Source organism: Miniopterus schreibersii (assembly GCF_964146895.1).
Source record: "Miniopterus schreibersii genome assembly, chromosome: 17".
In the NCBI taxonomy this organism is placed as follows: domain Eukaryota; kingdom Metazoa; phylum Chordata; class Mammalia; order Chiroptera; family Miniopteridae; genus Miniopterus; species Miniopterus schreibersii.
Window position 1 is genome coordinate 37,332,123 of NC_138117.1, and position 23,717 is coordinate 37,355,839.

The 23,717-nt window shown below is 47.3% G+C and overlaps 1 protein-coding gene across 2 annotated transcripts in view; it reads right to left on the bottom strand.

Moving 5' to 3' along the window:
- Nucleotides 1–23,717, bottom strand: part of ASAP1 (ArfGAP with SH3 domain, ankyrin repeat and PH domain 1) — a 281,349-nt gene that overhangs the window by 204,780 nt on the left and 52,852 nt on the right. For both annotated transcript variants that reach the window (XM_081117415.1, XM_081117414.1), the window contains exon 3: nt 12,446–12,572. In XM_081117415.1, the coding sequence (XP_080973541.1) occupies nt 12,446–12,572 (127 nt within the window). The remainder of the gene's footprint in view (nt 1–12,445; nt 12,573–23,717) is intronic.

Sequence of the window (23,717 nt, forward strand, 5' to 3'; positions counted from 1 at the left end):
GCTTCAGAGTAAAGCACCCCCACCCACCCACCCTCAGCTGGCCTGGGTTGGCACAAGGCCCCAGGAAGGCCACCCTGCTCCCCAAAATAGATGTGTGAGTCAAGAGTCACAATGTCAAGCTCCTGTCCATTATTCATGCTTGTAAGTCTTAGGTGAAGTGCCCACAGCATCTAGCCATGAGTAGACTTGACCAAGCAGCAGTGTGGGACCTTGGGTAAGAACTACAAACAGAGAGACCTGGAGACATGGGAAACAGACAGATCCCAGTCTGGACCTTGGTTTTTTCCATTCAACAGTATAACCTGAGCCAGGAAAATTGCCCACCACCAAGCCTCAGGCTCCTCATCTGAAAATTCAAGTGTTACATCATAGAACGTCATGAGGACTGAATGATAAAATACATGTTGAGAGCCTGGCAGCATTCCCAGTCTGTTTCCACCACTGGTAACACTGGGACCTGAAAAGTCACTTCCCGAGGTCGATGCGAAGATTAAATTATGCAACTTCTTTAACTTGGCATTGTTTCTAAGGGTTCACTGACTGAGCTATGGGAGAGACAAGAAGGTGTGAGGGGATCCACACACTCAGCCCCTACAACCACCTCCCAATGGCCTCCCCACGAAGCCTGAAAGCCCACGGTTCTGTTGGGTGAGGGCATCACCTGCAGTCAGAAGTGCATACAGCTCTGCGACAGGTGAGGGCTGTAACACCGTATCAGGCATTAATACCTTCCAGTGAATCATCGGCGAGGTTTTCTTCCAGGACAGTCAGCTGACACACCCTGGTAAGGAAGATATAGGTCCTAAGCCAGGGCAGCCACAGTGGGGTGGGGAGAATGTCCTGGAACCTGAGAGAAAACAGGAGTCGGAAAGGGGCAAGGAAGATGACGGAGGAACCAGATGGGCAGGGGGACACTCAGCGTGGAAAGACACGGGCCTGAGGGAACAAACTCCAGCTTCCCCACTGACTGCGCACCTGCGTCAAGCCCCTGCATCTCTCTGCACTCACCTTTCTCATCTTCAAAATGAAGTTAATACTGTTTACTTTCCAGGCCTCTGAGAATTCTTTAATAGACTATATGTAGGAGTGTTCAGCTTGGAACCCAAGACATTCTATGAAGAGTAGACCCTGACTTAAAGAAATCTACTCTAAGATGAAATCCCACTGGAAAAATTCTCAGAACGCCAAGCCTGCTGATCGGACTCCCTAACGAAGCAGAGGCTCAGCATACTCAGAGGAAATCCCAGACTTAACAATGGGCCTCTCCAAAACCTTTGGAAGTGACAAAGCACCGCCCCAGAAGGCATCAGTGGCTGGGTTTCCAGGTTAGCCCAGCAAAGCATCCTTATGACCCCATAATGTAAATTTGCACAACAGTGATGGGGCTCCCTACCCATGGGCCAACTCAAGGATAACTGAAATACAACTGGGCTTCTGAAAAAATTATGTGCTAGTTCTCAGAAAAGACAATCATTAAAAAAAGGCCAACTGGGGAAATTAGAACATTGCCTGAATATTTAATAATATGGAGAAAATGTTCAAAACAAATGTTTATGTGATCATGGTATTGTGGTTCAGTTGTTGTTTTTCTAGTTCTATCTTTTAGAGATACGCCCTATAATATTTATGGGTAAAATGAAACACTATCTCGGGCTGATTGATTTTTAAATATATCTTTATTGATTTTAGAGAGAGGAAGGGAGAGGGAGAGAGTTAGAAATATCCATGATGAGAGAGTCATTGATTGCCTCCTGCAGGCCCCCGGACTGGGGACTGAGCCCGCAGCCCGGGCATGTGCCCTGACCGGGATCTCCTGGATCCTAGGTCAATGCTCAACCGCTGAGCCAGGCCCGGCCAGGCTATCTCGGGTTGATTTAAAAAAATCAGGGGTGGGGGCAGAGATGAACATAAGACTGGCCAAAGCAGATCAGTGTTGAAGCTGAGTGACAAGTACATGAGATTCACACTGATCTCTCTACTTCTGTATATGTGTAAAAGTTAAAAACAAACCAACAAACTAAAACAGAAGCATGCCCAAAGTGAAAAACCAATTGAAGGGCTGAGCGGCTAAGGAAGGAGGACCATCAAAGGTACGTGTGTGTGCATGGGGGCTCTAATAATGCAAAGTAGTATGAAGTTATCCAATAACAAAAGCCATTTCTTTTATTCAAAAGGTATTCTCTATGTTACAGACTACTTGACAAAACATCTCATAGGTCTACCTCTTTCAGATGGTGAGTTATCATGAGGGGCAGGGGTAACACAGGAGACTAGGCAGAACTGACCTCAGCTGCAGCAGGCTACTTTGTCAGTCTTGTGACCTTTGACAAGTCACTTTAACTTTTTGAGCCTCAGTTTTCTCCTCTGTGAAATGAGGAAATGGTGGCTTTGTTGCCTTACAAAGTATTGTGTGGATAAAATGAGTCAATTTATAGTTGAGCGCCTTATAAGTTGTTAAGTGTACAGAAATGCTGGAGAGTAAACCCAGAGCACAACTGCTCCTAAGATTATGATTCCCTGCTCACCGTTTATAAAGGAAAATCAGAGAGGCCAACTCTTTTTGAAATACCAAATCTCTCATTACTCCCTCCAATACCACATCATGAACTGGCTGCCCCAGACGAAAGATACAAATTACCTAAATTTAAATGCCTCCCACTCAGGAAACAAATCAGGCGGGGAACATGTTTTCCTTTTCCACTGGCAGAAGTGACTTGTTTGTGTGTGTGTGTGTGTGTGTGTTTGTTTCCACTAAGAGCAAACTCGAACGTGACCCTCCGATTTGGGGGGAGGGGCAATGAAGGGAGGGTGTGGGCCATGGAGCCCCCACGGACTCAGTTTGTTTCCTGGCTCCAACACACACGTACTAGCTGGGTGACATGTGGGTTAGAAGCAATCCATATAAACTGCTCAGTCCTAGGCTGGGACTCAAAGAATGGGGAGCTATCGCAGTTCTAGACATGGCTAAGCCAGTGACAGACTACAGACACCAAAAGAGCAGACCAAGAACTTGGCTGGGCATCCAGGTTTGCCATGAATCTGTGACACGTTTTAGCAAATTTAGTAACTGAGGGCTTTTCCAGTTGTTTCGTGCAATCAGTAGGCATGTAACGAGTCCAGAGAGGCAGACAGCAGAACCTGGAAAACCTGTACCAGCTCTGCCCTCAATAATTATAAATCAAATGCAGTTTCACCATAATCTTCATTATTTTAGTTAAATTTATGAGTGCCAACTAGGGAAGGAAAAAGGGAGTATTTATTCATGGCCCTGAGGTACTTCCCATCTAAATCTACTAAACTGAACACATGTATGAACACGAATAAGTACGTAATTTAGTTCATTAGCCAATCAGTGACAATTATCCTAAAATCAGAGGGAAGACATGCTACTTCTGAGCATTTTTTCTTGAGGGTGAGTTGGAGGTAGAATGAGCATGGACTGGGCTGACTCCTTTCTAAGTCTGGGTCATCATCTGTGAACAGGGGAAAAGCAGCCACCCCGCAGGGCTGCTGGGAGGATTAAAGTAAATGAGATGATGTACGTAGGGCATCCAGCACAGCACCCAGCATACAGTAGGTGCTTAATTGTAGTGTTCGCATATCCCAAATTTGTTCAAACTCTTATCACAGATGCAGAGGCCTGAGATGGTGACAGCAGGATCGGCCTTGGCACCACTGTATTTACTGGGAGGCAGTGTGTTCACTTGCACAGCTATGAAAATCTTACTGTTATTAAAGCAGCAGCTGCTGCTGGGCCAGCAGTGAACGCTTATTTTGATTCGCACTGTGTGGAAATAGGAGTATCTAATTTTATGTAAGTGCTATTAATGCGAATAAACATTATGAGGCAAAGGAAGTGGGCTTCATAAAAACATGATTAATGAAACAAAGGAAGACTCCCCACATCTTGAGAAAATGAAGATGCTCAATTTTATTTTGTGTCACTGGTCAGTGAAGAAGCCACTTAATGGGAGGAAAGCCGTTAGCTCTTGTCAGACCTTTAAGCAGTGTCTGTCATTTAACACTGACAGAAGGCCAGTCAAACCAGAAACTTCCCCAAACACAGCCCATTCCCCTGCCCAGCCTCCTTCCATTCTTGGTATCTATGAAAGGTTATTTTTGAGCCCCGTGTGATCTCTGTGGACTTAAGCGGCAATGGGGAGTTTCTTCTCTGCCCACACCCTGTGTAGAATGTTGGTCTTTCTGACCACATCAGGAAAGCTACAACTAGAAGGCACAGAGCTCTGACCACAGCCCTTCAAAGTGCCCCAAATGAACACCAAGCAGAGAGGTCAAGGGGAGGGGAAACTTACAGAGAGAAGGGCAGAAAAACCAACATGCTCCCAGTGCCGCTGGGTGCAGGGTCTGTAGCTGCCTGACAGACCTCCCCACTGGTTCTCCTGAGAAGCCTGTGAAGTCCTGGCCTCTCCACTTGGTCTCACTCCAAAGACGGAGAAAAATGATGGGGCCAGAGACCCTGACCCTAGTCTCAGCCTGGCTCTGTGCTCTGGCTGGACAGATAGGTGCTTTCCTACCCTCTGAGGCCCACCACCAAACCACCAGTCCCTGCTGAAGGGGAGGGCTCAGCTCAGCCCTGCCCATCAGGTAACCCCACCAACTTGGCCTAAGTGCTCTCCTGACCCAAGCTGGGCCAATCTGATCCTCCCTCCGAGATGCAGCTGGTGGAGGGCATGTAGGGCTGGGGCTGCCATCCTCTGCCATTTCCCCAAAAGAAAACATCCTTTCCTGCTATTCTTGCCACTCACGTTCTTTGTGTCCTTCCAATAAACTCTCATTTTGCCTGAATTAGCTGTGTTTTGTTTTCTTGGGGTGAGGTGGAGCCTGTTAAAACAAAGGAGCCTAACAGCCCTGGGTTTTCTGGGCCTCAGGTTCCTCATCCACAGAAAGGAGGGGTTCGCCTGGACGGCCTCGAAGGCCCTTCCCGGCTCTGTGGAGCTCATTTCATAATAACAGAGTCATCATGCCAGGCCACACACTGGGGACATGGCTGTCCTTGCCCCAGCCCCTAAGCTCAATGCTACAGAAGTACAAGCTATCCAGGCTGTATTCATAATAGAAAGAGCTTGGAAGAGCTGCTAGTTTCCTCCATCCAAAGCACATCTGGCAGGGACAAAGATGGCATAGCTCAGCACAGCCAACCGGGTACCAAAAATGCAATCGTTTTTTGGGGGCTTTACCTCCCTGGCTCAGGAGATTCTACTTTTGTTTTCTTAGCCCCTGGGTGGCTAAATTGGGTGCTGTGTTCTCAAAGGGACTATACTGCAGTTCTTTTAGGAAGATTATACCACAGCCTCAGCATTAAAATTCGGTTCTTACGTAAGTGTCCACAAATGGCCCATGACCCAGGGCTACTCAGGACGTGCTCCAGGCAGGAAGAGCCCACTGTGAACTCCCGATTCTGTGAAGACCAAATGGGATCAAGTGTCCCCAGGTCTGATCTACCCCTGCCCCACAAATAATTAAAACTCATCTCACTGACACTGAAAAGAGTTACGAGGCACAAAGAGACACAAGTTCAAGGATAGATCTTTTTCACTTCAAGGTGCCCGCCTCCAAACCAAAACAGAATTCCTTGTGGTCTCAGTGCTTCAAGCTGTAATCAGGAAAGCACACAACCTGGCTGCCACACTCTGTCCCAGCAGGCCAAGGCACAAATGCTTCCCCCAGCGCCTCCCCACAAATCACCACAAATACCTGCATTTATTATGCAACACAGAAAGTGGCTCCTTACCCAGAAGCCCCAGCAGAAATCAAAAAGGCCAGCATTGTCCAGGCTTTGATGCACCAATGGAGGGGACATGGCGGAGGGGGGTAGGGGGAGGAAACAAAGAATCAGCAGTGACACAAGAAAGCAGGGACAGTGAGACTGCACCGGTAGAGCCCATCAGGCCTGCTTGGGTCAGAGGGACAGCACTGGTTACTGGTTCCCTTACTTCAGAGTAGCACCCACCAAGGACCGAGTATATAGTAAAATTGAGTTGATAGTCTGTTTCAGATCACATTGGCTTTGACCATGAACCCCAATGGTCAAGAGTGTTTAGTGTTGTCTCTAGTCCCATCTGTGCCTCCAATACTAGGTGCTTGAAAGCACACAGCTGGCTCTGCCATTTGACCTCACCACCCACCCTTCCGAAATGAGTCTACCAAGTCTCCTCCTCACAGTTACACATTCAAGGGTCTAGTCCAATAATAATAAACAGTGACAGCAATAGGGACAAGAATAATCTTTTACTGAGCACTCACCATGCCAGGCACTGTTCTAAGCACTGTACATATACTGACTCACTAGAGAGAGGTGTAATCTCCATGAGGAAACTGCCTGACATACACTAAGAGATAATAGAGCTGCAATTAACCTATGCAAGGAAACTTCTTCCTCCTCAACCCAAATGTCGCCACTGGTCCAGAGTGGAGAGCTCTGCCTGCCTCCCCATCAAGGAATGCTTCTCACCTCCTTCCTCCCCGCCCCACAGGAGGGCTGACTAATGTGACTGCTCAGACCCTGCCCTTCATAGGGCCACATTTTACCAGTAACGAAGTCACTTAAGTGCCTCACCTGCATGATCTCCTTTAATACTCAAAACAACCCCATTTAGCAAATGAGGAAACCGAGGCTTAGATGCAAAGTGATCTCTAGCTCATCACTTACTCATGTTTAAATAATACATGTGGGAATGGATGTGGCTGAGGTCCGGCTCTAGTCCCCAGTGACTCTGTTATGTAAATGGAAACCACCTCTCTGAGACTCGCTTGACTCACAAACATAAAGGCAAAGATCTGGGTAGTGTCTGAATGTCAAACACCACACCAATGCTTCTAATGAAAGCCTCAGCCCAACATCAGGAAGTCCTGTGATCTATGCTGTGACCTAACGTAGATCACAGTAGGTCTTGTGGCAGAGCAGACTAGCTAGGGCTAGCAATCTCAGGTTCCTAAATTCAAGTTTACTCTCTACCCATTCTGCTTGGAATCACGTTCTAGGGAGCAGCAAGGGAAGAGTCCCCTACCTTCCCACCCAAAACACCAGCCTCCATTAGCCTTTGAGAGTAGAATGTATGTTGCCTGGGCTGCAAGTCAGGATATTGGAACATTCATATCCCTGCCTAATTTCCTTCCCATTTTTAGGCCTCAGTCTCCTCTCTAAGCCTTGGTTTATTAATATGGAAGAAAATGATAGAATGCTACCGACAAGGGGTTTTCCTGGATGGTAGATGTGGAAGGTGTTTTTTAAACCCTAAAGATGGTATATAAAGGGCAAACAGCATTAGCTTGGAATACCTGGCCAACAGGTTTTGGCCTTGTTTTAGAAAGAACATGAGTTATGGTACATAAGAGAACTTTCCTTCTCTTTGCTTCTGCAGGCAAATGTATTCTTCACTCACTGACCCTTGCTGCTGATGTCTGGACTGAGTCAGAGGGTTGGGCTACAGAGCCCAGAACTGTGTATGGACAGTGCTATTAGGGCCAGGCTTGTTCACCTTTGCTGTTTTATCTTCAAGAGATCAGGGAAAAAGGACATGTTCCTTACCTTAAGCAATGCACACGGCCAGCCTGCATTTTATGTAAGCCCTTCCCGAGGCTAGTTTTTCAGTAAGACCGCAACTAAGTTGAGCACCTGCTATATAAATAAGCACTTCCTATTAGGTTTATCAGCTTTCAATATTTCGGAGAACCAATGCACTTGCACTCTGGAGCGCTGGCAGCCGATGAACAAGGTCTTTCCTCAAGCGCTGGCCATGGAGGTTCTGTGCGTGAGACTCCATGGAGTAACACTGGAGGACCTAAAAGCACTTATTAAAGATTGATGACCTCTAGACATCAACATGGAAGAAGATGCCCAAAAGAACATGGGTAAAAAATAAAACTTTCATGGAGAGCAAGGAAGCACAGATGAAATCTGACTGGCATGCAAGAAAACACCATGGAAATGGGATGAATTCCCAAATCCGCTAATTACTATGGGTGTGACCTTGGGCAGAGACTCAAGTGCTATAAGAGGGGATCGATGATAATAGTAGGGTGAATGTAAGCATTAAATAACATGAATAGGGCTTGCAGGTAGCAGGAATGCTAATAACTGGTAAGTACTGTTACGACAGAATGAATCTTGAGAATGAATCTACATTCCATACCTTCATTCTTCATTCAACCAAACATTTCTATGCCTTCAGAAGGGGCTGAACACATCACCTGAACATGTTAAGCCGAGCTAGCCTCCAATGCAAGACCCACACTTGATTGTCAACCCCCTTAAAAAAATTCAGACCACTCCTTGAGCACAAGGTTGTTCATCTGTGAATCCCAGGGCCTAGCACACTGCTGGGCATGTAACAGCACTGGATAGCTTGTATAGTGACTGGATGGTCATCTGAGTGATTTAGCTTGTATTGCTGGAGTGAATGTCCTATATTCTTTCCCATGAACTGCCCCTTTCCACCTTGTTCAGAATGACAGCCCTATTTATCTCTTTCTCAAAGATAGTTTCTCCCTAACACAATCCAGATAACAACCCCAATACCTCAGCTAGGCTTAGCAAAGTGATGTGTACATAGCAAGTGCTCTCAAAAAACATGGTCAGTGAATGCGATTCCTGAATTACACCAAAAAAAGTTCCCACATCTGACTCTGAAAAACCATAACCAAATATTTGAAAACACCAGGGGGAAAACAGTGTATTTAAGTATTGCAATTAAGAACTCCCTGGAATGTGAACATGAGGGAAAACTGAGCCACGTAGGAACTTAGGCACCTCTCTCTCATGAGACCAAAATTAGAAGGTGCAGCCTCCTATGTCCTCTACAAAGCCATTGAAATAGGTCTTTGCAGACATTCAGAATGTCTGTGTTCTGTTAAGTTCTGCCACCAGAACTGTTAAGTTCTGTCTTAACTAGCTCCATTTATTTACTAACCATTTGACCCTGGAGGAAAATCACTTCATCTCCAGGCCTCAGTTTTCTCCTCTGTAAAATGGAGATAACAGTTAGCCCTTCTTCCTAAAGCTCATAGGAGGGTGAAATGGGAGCGTGCATGCCATCTGCCCGCAATGGGCCTGGCACAGAGCAGCTGCTCAGTAAGTGAACAGAACACACCTCCTCCATCGTCACCAAGGATAAAGTGCTGGCCAATATTAAATACCCAAGGAAACCTTCGCTGGATTCTCCCTTTCCCTAAGCACTAAGTATTGGCAAATCTAAGCCTTTAAACAGAGGGTCTCTCCTACTGTCTTCCCCAACAGTGGCCCTGGAATGCCTGCTTGCTCCCTCCTCAGGAAAATTCTGTGTTCTCCTAGCCTCCTAGCCATTTACTCATAACTTCCAAACGGTCACGAGTGAAACGGCACACGTCAGTGTGCTCTGCTTGCTGAATAAGCAGAACACTGGCTTTCTGCTTGGAAAACACTCTCGCACCAGGATGAAACCTTGGCAGCCAATCCATTCCTGCTTCAAAAGGCAGCCACTCACTGCGTGCCAGCCACTTCATGACTCCCAGAGACCTGGGGGACCCTTCGCCCCCAAAGGCAAAGCCCAGAAGTAAACTCCGCCTTTTTTTAACCCTATTTCTGACCCATTTCCTAGAGTGCTCGTAACAGAGAGACTTCAATAAAAGCACCAACATCTGCAAAGCACAGCACTCTCCGCCAGCAACAGCAAAAGGAAGAGAGTGGGTTAATCTCGGGTTCCAAGCTTGGAGCTCTAATACAGTTTTTCAGTTGAGACTTATGCATGTTAATTAGGAACCCAAAGGGCAAAAAAGTTAGTAAGTGAACAGAAAGACATTTAATTACTAGAATTAGAAGAGAGTTTTTTAAAAGAAATAATTCTGAGCTGCCCAAATTAATTCCTATTCCTGAGTTGCCACATCACCAAAAAAGTACCTAAAAGTTCTATTCCTAAGCATAACCACAAGATAACACAAACAGTGTTCTAAAGGTCCCAAGTATCTCACTTGTGAAGCACATACCAACAAGATTTTGTGGTTTGCCCCGAAACTTTTCCTTATATTTTCAGGGTTTAACCTTAAGCCCCATGTTTTTTAAGAGCTAAATTCAGATCCACTTAATACATGTATAATAATGTACCCCTGCCACATATGTAAGCTTAAAGGGAAAATAAAAATTCAACTGTGGTGGTTATCCATCAATAAGAAATAAAAGGGTATATTTCACATTTATGCAAATGGCAATCACTTATGAGTTCAACCTCATGGAATATGTAATTAAAAGGGTCAGATCGGGGACAATGACTTCGTGACCAGTATTGTACTCAAGTTCAGAAAAAGAGTTACAAAATTACTGTGCCATTCTGTGTGAAACAGTTACTGTTATATTTTTGAGAACATGAGTATCATCAATGTACTCTAATATGACACTTTTAAACTTCTAGCCTAGCTCCAATTCCTTCTCAAATTCAGAGGTTACCACATTTATATTATGATTGGAACTATTTTTCTATCGAAACTTGCAAAACAGTATCTCCGTATCTATCTATGTATCTCTCTCTCTGCTCTCTCTCTCTCACACACACACACACACACACACACACATATGCACGCATCTCTTGCATTTGCTTTTAAACTTAGTTACCTCAAACTAAGACCAAGAGAACAGCACATAATTCAACATTTGCCCTATCTTCTGGTGTTGCTGCAAAGTATGGGCACATACCCCTCCAAATAGCATCACCAACTACTTACCCTTATCACACCCCACCCAAACAGAATGCAGTAACACTATCTGAATGTGCAGAAAGGGAAAGTTAAAATAACTGACAGCTCTATTAGCAGGCACTGAAGAAGTTATCGAGAAGGAAAATAACCTCTCAGTCTAATCAATGTTGCATCCTTTAGAAGCATATATAATTAGTGCAGAAAAAGGATACAAAATGCTCCGATATCGGCACGTCCCAATTTATCACAATTAAGTGAAGGACAGACCCATCACGGGGTGGAATGCCTGGCAACTCCATTTAACCCTGGACACTAAGCAGCAGGCTAGCACAAGACTGACAGACAAAAAAAGATCCATCCGTTTTCCTCTGGCTTTCAAACAAACATAGTTAGGTGGTATTTCTCCGCCTGAATTTAAAAATTCAGTTCCATAGCCCAACAGTAACTTCAGAAAGAACTCTACAAAGCATCTTCAACTGGCATAAAACCTTCAGGCTAATTGGCAGCACCTGGCAGGGAAGATGGGGCCAGTACTAACAGAAACCTCTCCCCTCCTAAAATTTAGGACCCCTGTGCTTCAGAAGACCAGAGCTACGTGCACCCTGCTCTGAAGAGTAAGTATCAAAACCCCATTTCAAGAGCACTTTGCCCGCAGAAGCCCAAGTTTCTCAATATTAAAGAGGGCTGGCCACAGCGAGCTTAGATCAGAAAGAGCTCCCCAAACCTCAACTAAACCAGCCCAGGATAATCCACCCAGAAAAAAAGGTCTGCTTTCCCAACCTCCCCCAATGCTGTCCTTTCCAGCTGAAATAGGTACGGCTTGTGTGGAGGGGAGTGGTGCCTCACGGCATTTACAGATGGTGCCAAGTTCCAGGGCAAATGTCCTATTTTCATTGAGATTCAGAGGCTTCTGCAGCTCTGGGGCTTGTGGGCTCCTCCTTACCTACCCACCTCACCCTTTCACTAATTCGGTTAAAATTTTAAAGGAAATCGCTGTCCTTGGCCCTGTCCCCAGCCGCCCACAGGGTTCTCTAGAGGGTCTAGATGGGCGCTGCTCTTCCTGCAGCCTCTGGCCTCCCTTCTCCCAGCCCGGCCGCTGCTTCCAGGCAGCAAGGGCCTCAGATCTCGGTTCAAAGCCGGGAGTGCCCGGCGGGCAGGTCCTGCTGGTGCAGCGGCCTCGGGCATAATCAGACCCGCAGGAGAGCGCAGCCGGTGGGGACCTGTCTGTCTGCACAGACCTCCTTCCACCAGGGGCTGCGGGCGCCGGGACTAGGGGGTAGGGGTCCTGGGGTGGAGGCAGCCCCAGCCTGATGTCCCTCTCGGTCCTGCAGGATTGAGCCTCGGCCCCTGCCTCTGCGGCTAAGCCGCCTGGCCAAGCCCGTGCGCTCACTGACCATCTCCCTGTCCCCTGCTGGTGACTTTGGCCACGTTGCTTCCCCTCCCTCTGCCCTCGGTGGCCCGACACCACCTACTTCTCGGGTTAGGACAGGGTCACACCGATGTGGAAAGCGTCGAGCAGACTGCCCGGCACCCAGGAAGGGCGAAAGGCGGGGCGGGGGCTTCGCTCTTCTCCCTGCGGGTGTCCAGGGCCCGCGCTCTCCCGCCCGCCTCCGGCTCCGGGGTCGGGCCCGGCGACGGCGGCAGGGGCTGCACCGCCGAGGCCCCCTCGCGGGCGCCGGGCGCCGGGGGTGTGGCGCCCCAGCCCCAAGCCGCCGGGCTCGGGAACCAGGACCGCCCGACGGCCGGCGGCGCGACCTACCTCCTCCAGCAGCGTCACGGTGTTCCTGCAGTTGTGCAGCCGCGTGGTGAAGCTGGACGTGGTGGGCGAGTTGTAGTCCTCGGTGGTCTCGGCGATGAACTCGGAGACGGAGATCTGGTCCGGCATCCTGCCGGGGGGGCGAGACACAGGCGCGGGGTGAGTCACGGCGCAGGCTCCCGGGGCCGCGGGCCGCCCGGCGGCTCATGAACGCCCCGGGCGCGCAGCCCGCACCCGCCGCCCGGCCTGGCGCGGCTCCGGCCCCCGGGCGGGGAGGGCGGGCGAAGCCGGCGGCGGCGGCGCTGGGCGCGGGGCCCTTCAAACTCCGAGCCGCGCGCGAGGCAGGGGGCTCCTGGGGACCCGCCTCCCCGTGCTCATGCCGGCTGCGCTCCTCGGGGGCGGGGCGGCGCGGGGGATCGGCGGGCGGCTCCGGGCGGCCGGCGCTGCCTCCTCAGGGCTCTGACAGGCGGCGGCGAGGACACCGACTGACTGAGCGGAGCACACGCTGCGCGGGAGGGCGGGCGGCGGGCGGGCGGCGGGCGCGGCGCTCCCGCTGGTCACGGGGACAAACAAGGAAGTGCTCTGCGCACGCGCCGCCGCCCCCCGCCGCGGCCCCCGCCCCGCCCCCGCCCCGAGGCCCCTCCCCCGCCCCGCGGCCCCGCCCCCGCCGCCCGCGCGCCGCCTCCCCGGCCACGTTCGGCCGCGGGCCCCGGAGCCCCGACTCCCGCGAGCCGCTGACGCCAGCGTTCCGCTAGAAGGGGGACCGAAAAAGTTGTGCGCGTCCTTTTTTAGTCCCGTGTGGGTGCAGGAAGGGAGCGGGAGAGGCGCCCCCGCCGCGCGGGCCGCGGGGCGGCCTCGGGCCGGAGCGAGGAGCCCGCCCGGCGCCCGGCTCCGCCCGCATTCCCCTGGCGGGGCGCTCTCCGACTCTGGAAGGCTAGTTTGCGCAGTTTGCCTGAGTTGTTCAAACGCTAACTGAAAACAAATGAAAGGGTTTGGAGTTCTTACAGTTTCCTAATCTCTCGTCGCCGGTTATTTTTTTTAGCCCGGAGGAAAGACCAGGGTCACGGGTGTGAAGCGCATTTCCCGGGGCGCAAATGGCGCGCGCCGCCAGGCGGGCGCCAGGCTTCCGCGGAGGCGCCGACAGACTGCTCATTCCTCGGCCCGGCAGATGGCTCCTTTCTCACCAGCTCTATCGGCTTAGTCCGAAGAATCCACTGAATTTCTCACCATTGATCGCCGATGAAATTGGCTCAAAAATTAAAAACGACACCACCTAGGCATTTGGGACGCAGCACAGGACTGGCTCCTGCAGCGAGCCAGTGGAGCCTTCCACGGCCGCCTCGGAATCCTCCCGGGCGCGGCCCGGTGGGCGGGCTGGTCGGGGCCATGCCCACGGGCCAGGGCTGCAGCAGGCAGGAGTGGGTGGAGCAGCAGGCACCTGTTTCTCCTCCCTTTCAAAAACAAACCGGCAAAAAAATACCCCATCACCCGAATGCACCCCCAGGGCAGAAGGCTGGCCCAGGGACTCCCCCAGGATTGAGCTCCTGCTGTCCTCCTGCTATCTCATTGGTTAAGTGTCCTCTGGCCTTTCACCGCAGCGACAAGGGAGTGCCCTAAGTCAGGGGCCTGGAGCAGGTCAGTAGCCACGAGGTTGCCCAATGAAAATGCACCAGCTCACTTACCATCAACAGATAAGTCCTAAGGGCCCAGGAGAGTCACAAGGGACAAGGTCCCTACTCTGGTGAGTTTACCTTCTAGTAGGGCTACAGCCCCAAAACGTCAGATAAAGTGGATTACATATAAAGTAAAGTGATGGAGGTGTAGGGGCTGTTCAGAGAAGGCCTCTATGACAAGGTGACCTCTTGAGCAGAAAGGTGAGTCCCACTGACATCGTGTTGGCTAAGGGATCTCGGCCTTCCGTCGCCTCACAGGAGGAGGGAAGATAAAGGCACCAACCCCAGGAGGCTGCTGAATGATAATGGATGAGAAAGCGCTTTGTGCACAGAAAAGCCATTATGAGGGTTTGAGGTGTTTTGTCCAACCAGGTCATCCTGCCTCTGGAAGGTCCTGTGACGTGGAGCACATATGGCCCCTACTAGCTTGGGCTAATCAAGTCCTCAGTCTCGGCAACCCTATGCTACACCATGGAACAGTGGGGAGCACAACATCCAACCCTTAGACTTCTATCCACTCCAAGAGGGCCTTCCTCTAGGCTGGAAATCAATTTAGACTTTGACTTTGCATTTGTTCTAGTCTTCCCTCTATTCCAGTTTGTCATCTCAAGCCTGTCACCTCTGCTGGGCTGGTAGCTCCTTCCATCCTATATGTATGGCATATAGCAAAAGCCATACTATGGCTCAATAAATATAAGCCGTTGTTAACAGCCTAGAGTCAGTGAATAACTGCCTCAATTCCAGGAGCCCTGGATTCCAGAGCTTTCTCTCCTAATAACTGATGCTGTCTGTCACCTGGGGCCTTGGTGCCATCACTTGTAAAATAAAGGGGGGATGTGTCAAAATGACCACACAGATCTCTTCCAGCTGGAGCTGAGTCTGTGAATACCCCCAGCTCTACAGATATAGGAAATAAAGATGATTACAAGCTAAGATACTGCGATGGTAAACAGCCAGGGATTTATTTCTCGACTGAATTCACCAGAGAGCCCAAACTTGCTGCCATCAATTGGTGTTTCACTTTCATTTGAAGATTGTTATATATCTGCTCCTCCTTCCCATCTCCTCCAGCCAAGAACGGGACGTGTGAGCAATGTGATACTGTGCCACGGTAAGGATATACCTCCTCTGGCTGATCTGCAATTAGAATTTCAAAGCTTCACACCATTTCTGGGGTTCATGGGCCATAATCCTCTTTAAATTTGAAACCATACCCCAGTGCAAACCATCTGCACCTCTCATTTTCTCAAGTGCCCTGACAACCATTCCTGGATATCTGAAAGCAAATAGTCTGATGTGGGCAAAACTTAAAAGGCTGGATTTTTGTGTGTGGAACTGCTCAGAAATATCTATCATCCTTTCCAGACCAGGCTTTGTGTGCCCAGCTTTGTATAAAGCAGACATCATCTTATCATCATCATAATTCCCATTAAAGACTATTCACCCCCTTGGACTCTTCATGCCAGTTTCTACTCTGAGCACTGCTGGTGGGGAAAAGACAGTGGTCCTTGCAGAAGGTTTTTCATCTTGCAAAGAGGCAGTGAGAATAGTGGCAGCTTCTTCTCAGGGACAGAGGTTGCACTATTGACACCACTGTCATCAGGGAATTGGCTAAGTTATATTTCCAGTTGCAGCCATCCCTCTCACCCATCTGCCTAACAACGAAGGGGGTGCATTTGCAAGATGATTGACAATGTACTAGGGGTGGAGAGTGGGGGTAGGCAGTTTGGGTTGCTCTCTGGGTGCAAGAAACTAAGAGGAGTTATTGGTGCTCTGATCAACAGTGCTCACCAGCTTCCCAATCTGATGGGATGGAATTACAGCACTCATCAAAGGGTCCCCACGCCTTCATGGGACAGGGCAATGGGTAGTGCAGCAGAGAATATGCCTTGTGAGGACCTGGGTTTGAATCTCTACTCTGTCCCTTATTACCTTGTTTCCTCATCTGCAAAATTAGTAATAAAACTATGGTACAGGTTGTTACATGAAATAAAATGAGAAAATGTGGATAAAACAGTTGACACATAGTGAACAACCAACCAGTGTTAGTTCCCTGCAAACTCCCTTTCTACGTGAGGTATGACTATGAATAATCTCTTTGCATTCCAGGACTCAGATATGTCTCTAAATTAGTCACCTGGAGGAAAGGAGAGAGGGAGGGGGAGGCTGCACAGCAATTCCCAATGTTTGAGATCTCTGATTAGGGAGTCGATTTCAGAGACCTCCTTTATTCTTGTAAATATCCTTCGTGAGATGGATCCATTAGTAATGGTTTGTGATTTGAGAAGTAAATAAACAATATCTAGAGAAATAGGATAAACACTAATTGAGACCAGAAGTGAGTTAAGGCCATAATATAAAAGCATCATTTTTACAGAACGCAGTTTCTGTAAAGAAGACTATTCTGAGCAAAGCAACTTCTGGAAGATAGAACTGGGCGTTTATTTCACAGGAACATGAGTTATGGGTTGACTCTCATATGAGAAAACTTGGGCTCCCATCTCTGCCACGTTGTAGCTACTAGACCTTGTTAAAGCAATTAACTTCTCTCAGCTATTAGGCCTTGTTAAAGTAATTAACGTCTTTGAGCCCCAGTTTTCACATCTGCAAAATGGGGGCAATGAATAGTAACCTCGGGAATTCAATGAGGCTAGGCACATAAAGTGCTTAGCAGGATCTGAGACATAAGTAGACAATACCTTTCGAATATTAAGGGATATTGAAAATCTTATCCGGAGATATAAATTCTGGTATTCTTTACAAAAAAATTTACTGAGATTTGCTATGAACAGACACTTTTGCTAAGTATAGATTTTGGACACCCATACCCCCCTTTAAACTTCAGGGCAATTTCATAAGGTAAGTATAACTATGCGAAACTTACCAAACAGAAACCTGAGGCTCCTGAGGTATAGGATCCTACTTTCTGAGCTCCATTCCCAGGCCAGGTACTGCGTGGGTTGTTTTGTACACAGTGTCTGAATTCATTCATGTAACAGTCCCGATATGGGAGTCTTACAATAATGGAAACTGAGACACAATGAAATCTCCCGGCAAGTTAATGTCCCTGAGCCTGTCAGACTAAATCCAGGCCTTTCCCCACCACCTGCAAAATTGGTCTCCTGATTATACCTCGTATTGTGCTTCTGTTAGATATTTTCCCAACCCAGACAACCAAAGAAAGGATTCTCACTTCCTTCTTTCACCTGATAACGTATGAATTCATTTCCTATCATCTTAATGAAGTCATAGAGGAAAGGAAAGCGCTGTGGGGGGGGGCCGGAGAAGGGCTTCTATTGCCACCTTCTACCTGAGCTAAAGACCACTGTTTTCATGTGCCTTGTCTGAGTGCTTCTCAGGTGCACTCATGCAATTTCACGTGATAATAATAATAAAAAGTCTAGTCCCAAATGTACTCAATACAGAGTGAGAGGGGCTGTACTGCAAATAGAGTGTTCTCAGAAAGAAAGAGAACATGGTTTGTTTGAAGAGACAAAAACCACTCAGCTTTACCTCCCTGCTCCCTGATTGTTCCTTTTGATAGAGACAGGAGGAAAAGAGTCAGGCAGAGAGCTGGGAAACCCAGGAGACTCAACTCGTAGTGTAAACATCAACTGAATGAACTCGGGAAATATTTCTGTTCTGTCCTGTAAAAGAATAATATCAACTAACCATTGCTGTGCATATTATATGCCCTGCCCTATTCTGAGTCATGGCAGGCATGACCTCACAGCAACCATATAAAACAGGTGCTTGTATACCCATTTCGTATGTGAGGGAAACCCGGAGCTTAGAGGTCACCTTGGCAGATGGTGGAGGAGACAGATCAGTCAGATTTCACAGCCCATGTGATCAGCCACTGCCCTGCGAGCTCCAACAAGAAAGTGGGTCCACAGCCCCAGGATAATTTTCTGTTAGAGGCTATGTGTTACTTTTTTTTCCTCCTGGGGAACTCATTACAAGCCCAACTCCCAGTGCAAGCCTGTCTGGTCTGGAGAGCACTCCCCTGGCCCCATTCCTTAAGCTGGGATTAATCTTCGCATGGATGTTTGCAATACAGCCTCTCTCACGCTGTATAAGCAAGTGAAGGATGTTGGCACCGCTCAGAGGGACTTCAGACTTGTGTGTGTCCACACAGGCAGACTGAGAACCACCCCAATGACAAATAGCTCTGTTAGTGGCAGCTCTCTGCTCAGAATTCAGATCTTCCTACTGAGTTTCCTGCACTACAAAATTCCCAGAGTGTCAATCCCCAAGAGCACTGGGGAATAAATCATATCCTACTCTGTATCACCTGCATCCTCAGGAACTGAGGGAGGGACAAAAGGTTCCTGGAGCCCAGGCTTGGCACTGACAGGCACCATCTCCTGAAATCTCCCCAGTAGCCCAGGGGATACCATGCCTGCCCTTGAAGGAACTCAAAGACATGCACAATCTACTCAAAGTCAACATCTTCTAAGTGGAGAACTGCTACTCACAGCCAGTCTGAATCAAACCCTGCAGGCTTTTTCTTTCCCACAGAAGGTACTGCCTAGTGCAGGTCCCCCGGGAACCCCCAATAAATGTAATTTGGATTGAACCAACTCCCTTTTATGAGCTACAACATTTTTAACATAAGTAAAACAACCCCCAGTGAAGAAAAAACACGGTGTGACATGGGATTCCTAAAAGCTTGCAATCTATAGGAGCGAGGGGTTTTCCATCTTAATTTCTGAAAAAGAAACATTAATGTGAAAAGTAGGAAAAAAATTATACAATATCCAGATTTCTTTCTTTCTTTTTTGATGAATTTCCTTTCTTTTTTTTTCTTCCAGTTTAGTTATCACACTTACCCATGCCCACTTCTGCGCTCTCAAAACTAAGAACATGCCTCCTTTACAGCCCTCTTCCATGGTACCATTTTCCAAATATTTCTATTTCTCCAATTAGACTGTGAGCTCCTTGAGACCAGGGCGTTATCTATCCACTGTTACAGCCCCAGAGTCCCAGGTGCTTAAGAGATAATTATTGAGGGAAGAATGAATGAATGAATGAATGAATGAATGAATGAATGAATGAATGAACGAACTAACATTTATAGGGAAAGGAGTGTGAGAGGAGTTGGGAGGGTCTAGAGAGAGGAATCCTGGTTCTCAGTGTCTCTTCCATCACCCAACATCATCCTACACTGTCAGGGCCAGGAAGATTTTCAAGGACAATGAGGCTTCCAGTCCTTTCACTTTCCGATGAGGAAACTGATTCTCAGGTGGCTGGATGACTGGCGCAGTGTTCCGTGGGCTACCAGACCCCAGGAATCCTGGCTCCCAAGGGGTTTCCCACTCTTTCACCGTTCCCAGGTATACATCCCAAGGAAGGGATTCAAGACCTTGTCCTCAGAGAAACACCTGAAACTCCCATTTAAGAGCAGCCCATGTTGGTCTTTCCACCACGGTATCAAGGAAAGCCTATGGACGTTTGCGTGCTACTTAAAACCTGTAACCATATAAAACTTGGCACAGGCTCACCTAACTGATGGGCCTGACTTTCAGCAAGAAGACTGAGTACACTGAGACCAGGGTAGTGCTCCTGTCTCCTGTCTCCTGTCTCCTTCTCTTGTCTTGTTCCCTTCTTTCCTGCTCTCCAAAGCCAGTAAAGCGGGGAGCCTGAGAGCAATCGATATCAGTGCTCAGACCTTCTAAGCCCTCCATCCCACCCTGTGCCCTCCTGAAGAGCCCCTTTATAAGCGAGTCAGGAGAAATAGGAGAGAGATGTTTTGTGACCTTAACAGTGGCCGTCGTTCATGCTATTTTTGTAAACAATCTACCCTACCTCCACCCCCAGCAGCCCTGCAGCACATTCAGAGTACAGGTGAGATTTCTCTTTGGCCAAGTCCACTTTCCTGTCCTGACTAGCAAGTTCTTCCCCTGCTTGGCATTTTCAGATGTGAGATCTTGGTCTCCTGGCCCCTGAGGACATTCCCCAAAGGGTGCAGAGGCATTAGGTTGGAACCCATCAGTTCAGTTCCATCCCAGTTACTAAAAACACTATAGCCTTTCCAGTGGTTAAGACTATGCAATCTGGATTCCAATTACCCGGGTTCAAATCCCAGCTCTGCCACTTAATAGGGATTGTGAACTTCAGGCAAGTTACGTAATGTCAGTTTCTTTACTTTTAAAAAGAGGCTAATGAGAGGATCTCTCTCAGAAGGTTGTTGTAAGGTATAAATGAGATAATCCATTCGAGATGCTTAGCACAGTGCCTGGTGAATAGTAAACGATCGATAGATGCTAGTTCCTAATATCATTATTTGTATTCTATATAGGTCCTATGCTACACTTTTCAGGAGCCAAAAAGATACCTAGGACACAGGCCCTGCCCTCACATGTAGGCAGACATATAAGTTTTCAGCAGAAATGATGAAGTGCTCAAAGAATTCAAACAGAAAATAAATGTGTATTTCAAATATGAACGTCAAGCCCAAAGAAAGGTCATTTCATATATAGATATCTCTTTTATTTGCCCAATGCCCAGTCAGACCTATTTGTGGGAGCACTTTTCAAAACTGCTGATCTTCTGAAACACTAGTCAATAAGAAAAATCGGACTCATGACAGCTCTTTGTGACTTTAGCACTGAGCTGGAACACTGAACGCCAGGAGCTCAGCTCCTTTTCTTCAGTCAAAAATCATCTCCTCTCCTCTGGCTTCACTTTCCCTGTAGCTAAAAGCAGAGCCTGGGACAGAAGTCCTCCGAGATTCTAGGGCACTAACATCCATCCTATAACTCGATGAATTATTTTCGGACATCAGTGTTACAACCAACCCCAAACACCACGTGGCCCCCAGCTCGGCCTCAAGAGCTACTTGTAGATCAACAGTCTGGGGATCATCAGTCCTGGAGCCCTGAGAGGGGGCCCCCTAGCTTATAGGAATCACAGTGTCCACTTGTTGCCTTTCAAAAAGATGCTTTCGACTGCAAATGTATTTGAACCTACATAACAATAAATTGTATTATAACAGAAGTTTTGTGTAATTATGTCAAATGTGGGGCATCCCTCCATTTGCAAAAGGAATATTGCCCACCCTCTGTAGTTTTCCTAGCATATGCTATTTGGTTAACATCTTTCTCACATGTGAACATTCTGAATCACATTAGGGGCTCAAATTAAAAACAAACAAATAAAAAACACCACCTCTACAATTGCTAGCAAACTTTTTGACAGACACATCTACCTTCTGTTCCTGGTTTCTAATTTTGTTGTATGAAAAATGAGTCTTTTTGCTCTGGTCTTAGAGATTTTGAAGTATTATGTAAACTAATTTATAAAAGTACTATGTTTATATGGACAGCAGAGAGTTCGGTGTTGACTGGATCTAGAGATCATTATTTTCAATAGCTTTCATTTCTCTTTTGTGAACAAACTGACTTTTCTCCTAATAGTTGGTTTGGGAATTAACTTTCATTTATCCCCAACTCACTTCAGCATCTTGAACTTAGCAGTTCAGACTGACCTCGTAGGACTTTGACTCTATCTTTTGTCTTCCCTACACATCCCCTTCTTCTAGAAACTGTACCCTCCTTGACTCCATGCCATTCTCTAGAGAGTGTCAATTATATGTCTCCCCATTATCAGCCAGAGGGCTGGGCCCCGGCTGTCGGATGAGAGCATCCCAGACTCCTGAAAGCAGCATGGATGGGTCTTCTGACAGTCATTATACTCAAGCGAGGCCAATCAGGGAGCTCTGTGGAGGTCTGAGATGGATGCTAAGGTAAAGAGCCACATCCGTCGTCCATGTCAGTGTGGCTCAGTTGTTTGAACACCGTCTCATGCACTGAAAGGTCACCGGTTCAATTACCGGTCAGGGTACATACCCTAGTTTCGGGTTCGATCCCCAGGTGCGTATGGGAGGCAACCGATTGATGTTTCTCTTCCACATCAATGTTTCGTTCTCTCTTCCTCTCTCTTTAAAATCAATTAAAAAAAAGAGCCATGTCCCTTTTTTCTAGAAGGTCCAGCTCAAAGGACTTAGCCTTCAGCTACTGGTGACCATAGTTGCCACACGTGAGAGAGCTTGCCTAAGAGTGATGCCAACCAAAAGATGGCAAGTGATGGAGAGAGGAAGGGAGAGTCCTGGTGACATCACTAGAATCACTGGATCCACAGAACCTATCCCATGCCTGATGCCAGTCCAGCCCTTGGACTCCCCAAGTATATGAGCAACTATACTTCTATATTAGCATAAGCTGTTCTACGATGGGTTTCTACCAAGAAAACTAAAAGGGCCCTGGCTAATCTTTTTCTAGATTCCAGCACCATCTTCACAGTTACTAGATTGTTACCTTGGATAAACAAGTCACTGCCTCATCTGTAAAATGGGAATCATAATATCCACATCAGAGGATTGTTACAAACAGTAAGTTAGATAACACACATAACAGAATGGGAGACAATATCTGCAAATCATATATCTGATAAGGGCCTAGTATCTAAAATATATAAACTCACAATTCAACAATAAAAAGACAACTAATTTTTAAAATGGGCAAAGGACATAAATAAAAGATATACAAATGGATAAGCACATGAAAAGAGGCTCAATATCATTAGTCATTAGAGAAATGCAAATCAAAACCACAATGAAACACCACTTCACACCCAGCAGGACGGCCATAATTAAAAACGTGGAAAGTGACAAGTGTTGGAGAGGATGTGGGGAAGCTGGAACCCTCAAGCCTTGCTGGCGGGACTATAAAGTGGCGCAGCAGCTCTGAAAATCTGGCAGTTCCTCAAAAGGTTAAACACAGAGTTACCATGTGACCCAGCAGTTCCACTCCTGCGCATAGACCAAAGAGAAATGAAAACACACATCCCCATAAAAACTTGTACACGAGTGTTCATAAGCAGCATTATTCGTAATAGCCAACTAGTGGAAACAGCCCAAATGTCCATCAACACACAAAATACGGTCCATCCATATAATGGAGTATTATTCAGCCACAAAAAAGGGAATAAAGTATGGATACATACTACAGCATGGGTGAAACCTGAAAACACATTATGCTGAGTGAAAGACACCAAGGACACAAATTATATGAAGTGATTTATAGGAAACGTCCAGAAGAGGCAAATCCACAGAGACAGGGTCTGGGGGAAGGGAGGAAGGAGGAGTGACTGCCGATGGATACGGGGTTTCTCTGGGGAGTGACGACAGTGTTTTGGAATTAGACGTGGTGATGGTTATACAGTTTTGTGAATACACTAAAAACCACTGAACTGTACACCTTAAAAGGGTAAATTTTATGTTATGTAAATTATACCTCAATTTAAAAAATAATCACTATGGTAATACCGGTTTAAGGTACTATAATGGCTACCATTTAGTACCTACTGTGTACAAGGAAATTTACATACATAATTTTGTTTATACCTCATGACAACTCTACAAAGTAGCGATTACTCTCCTCCTGTTTAATGGGTAGGAAATTGAGGCTCAGAGAAGTGGTCCTGCAACTTGTAATTGGAGGAGTGAAGCGACACACACACAAGTCTATCTGATTTCAGAGTTAAAGCCCTTTCTACTACACTACAGTGTCTGTGTAAATAGTACCTTGCTAGGTGTGGCA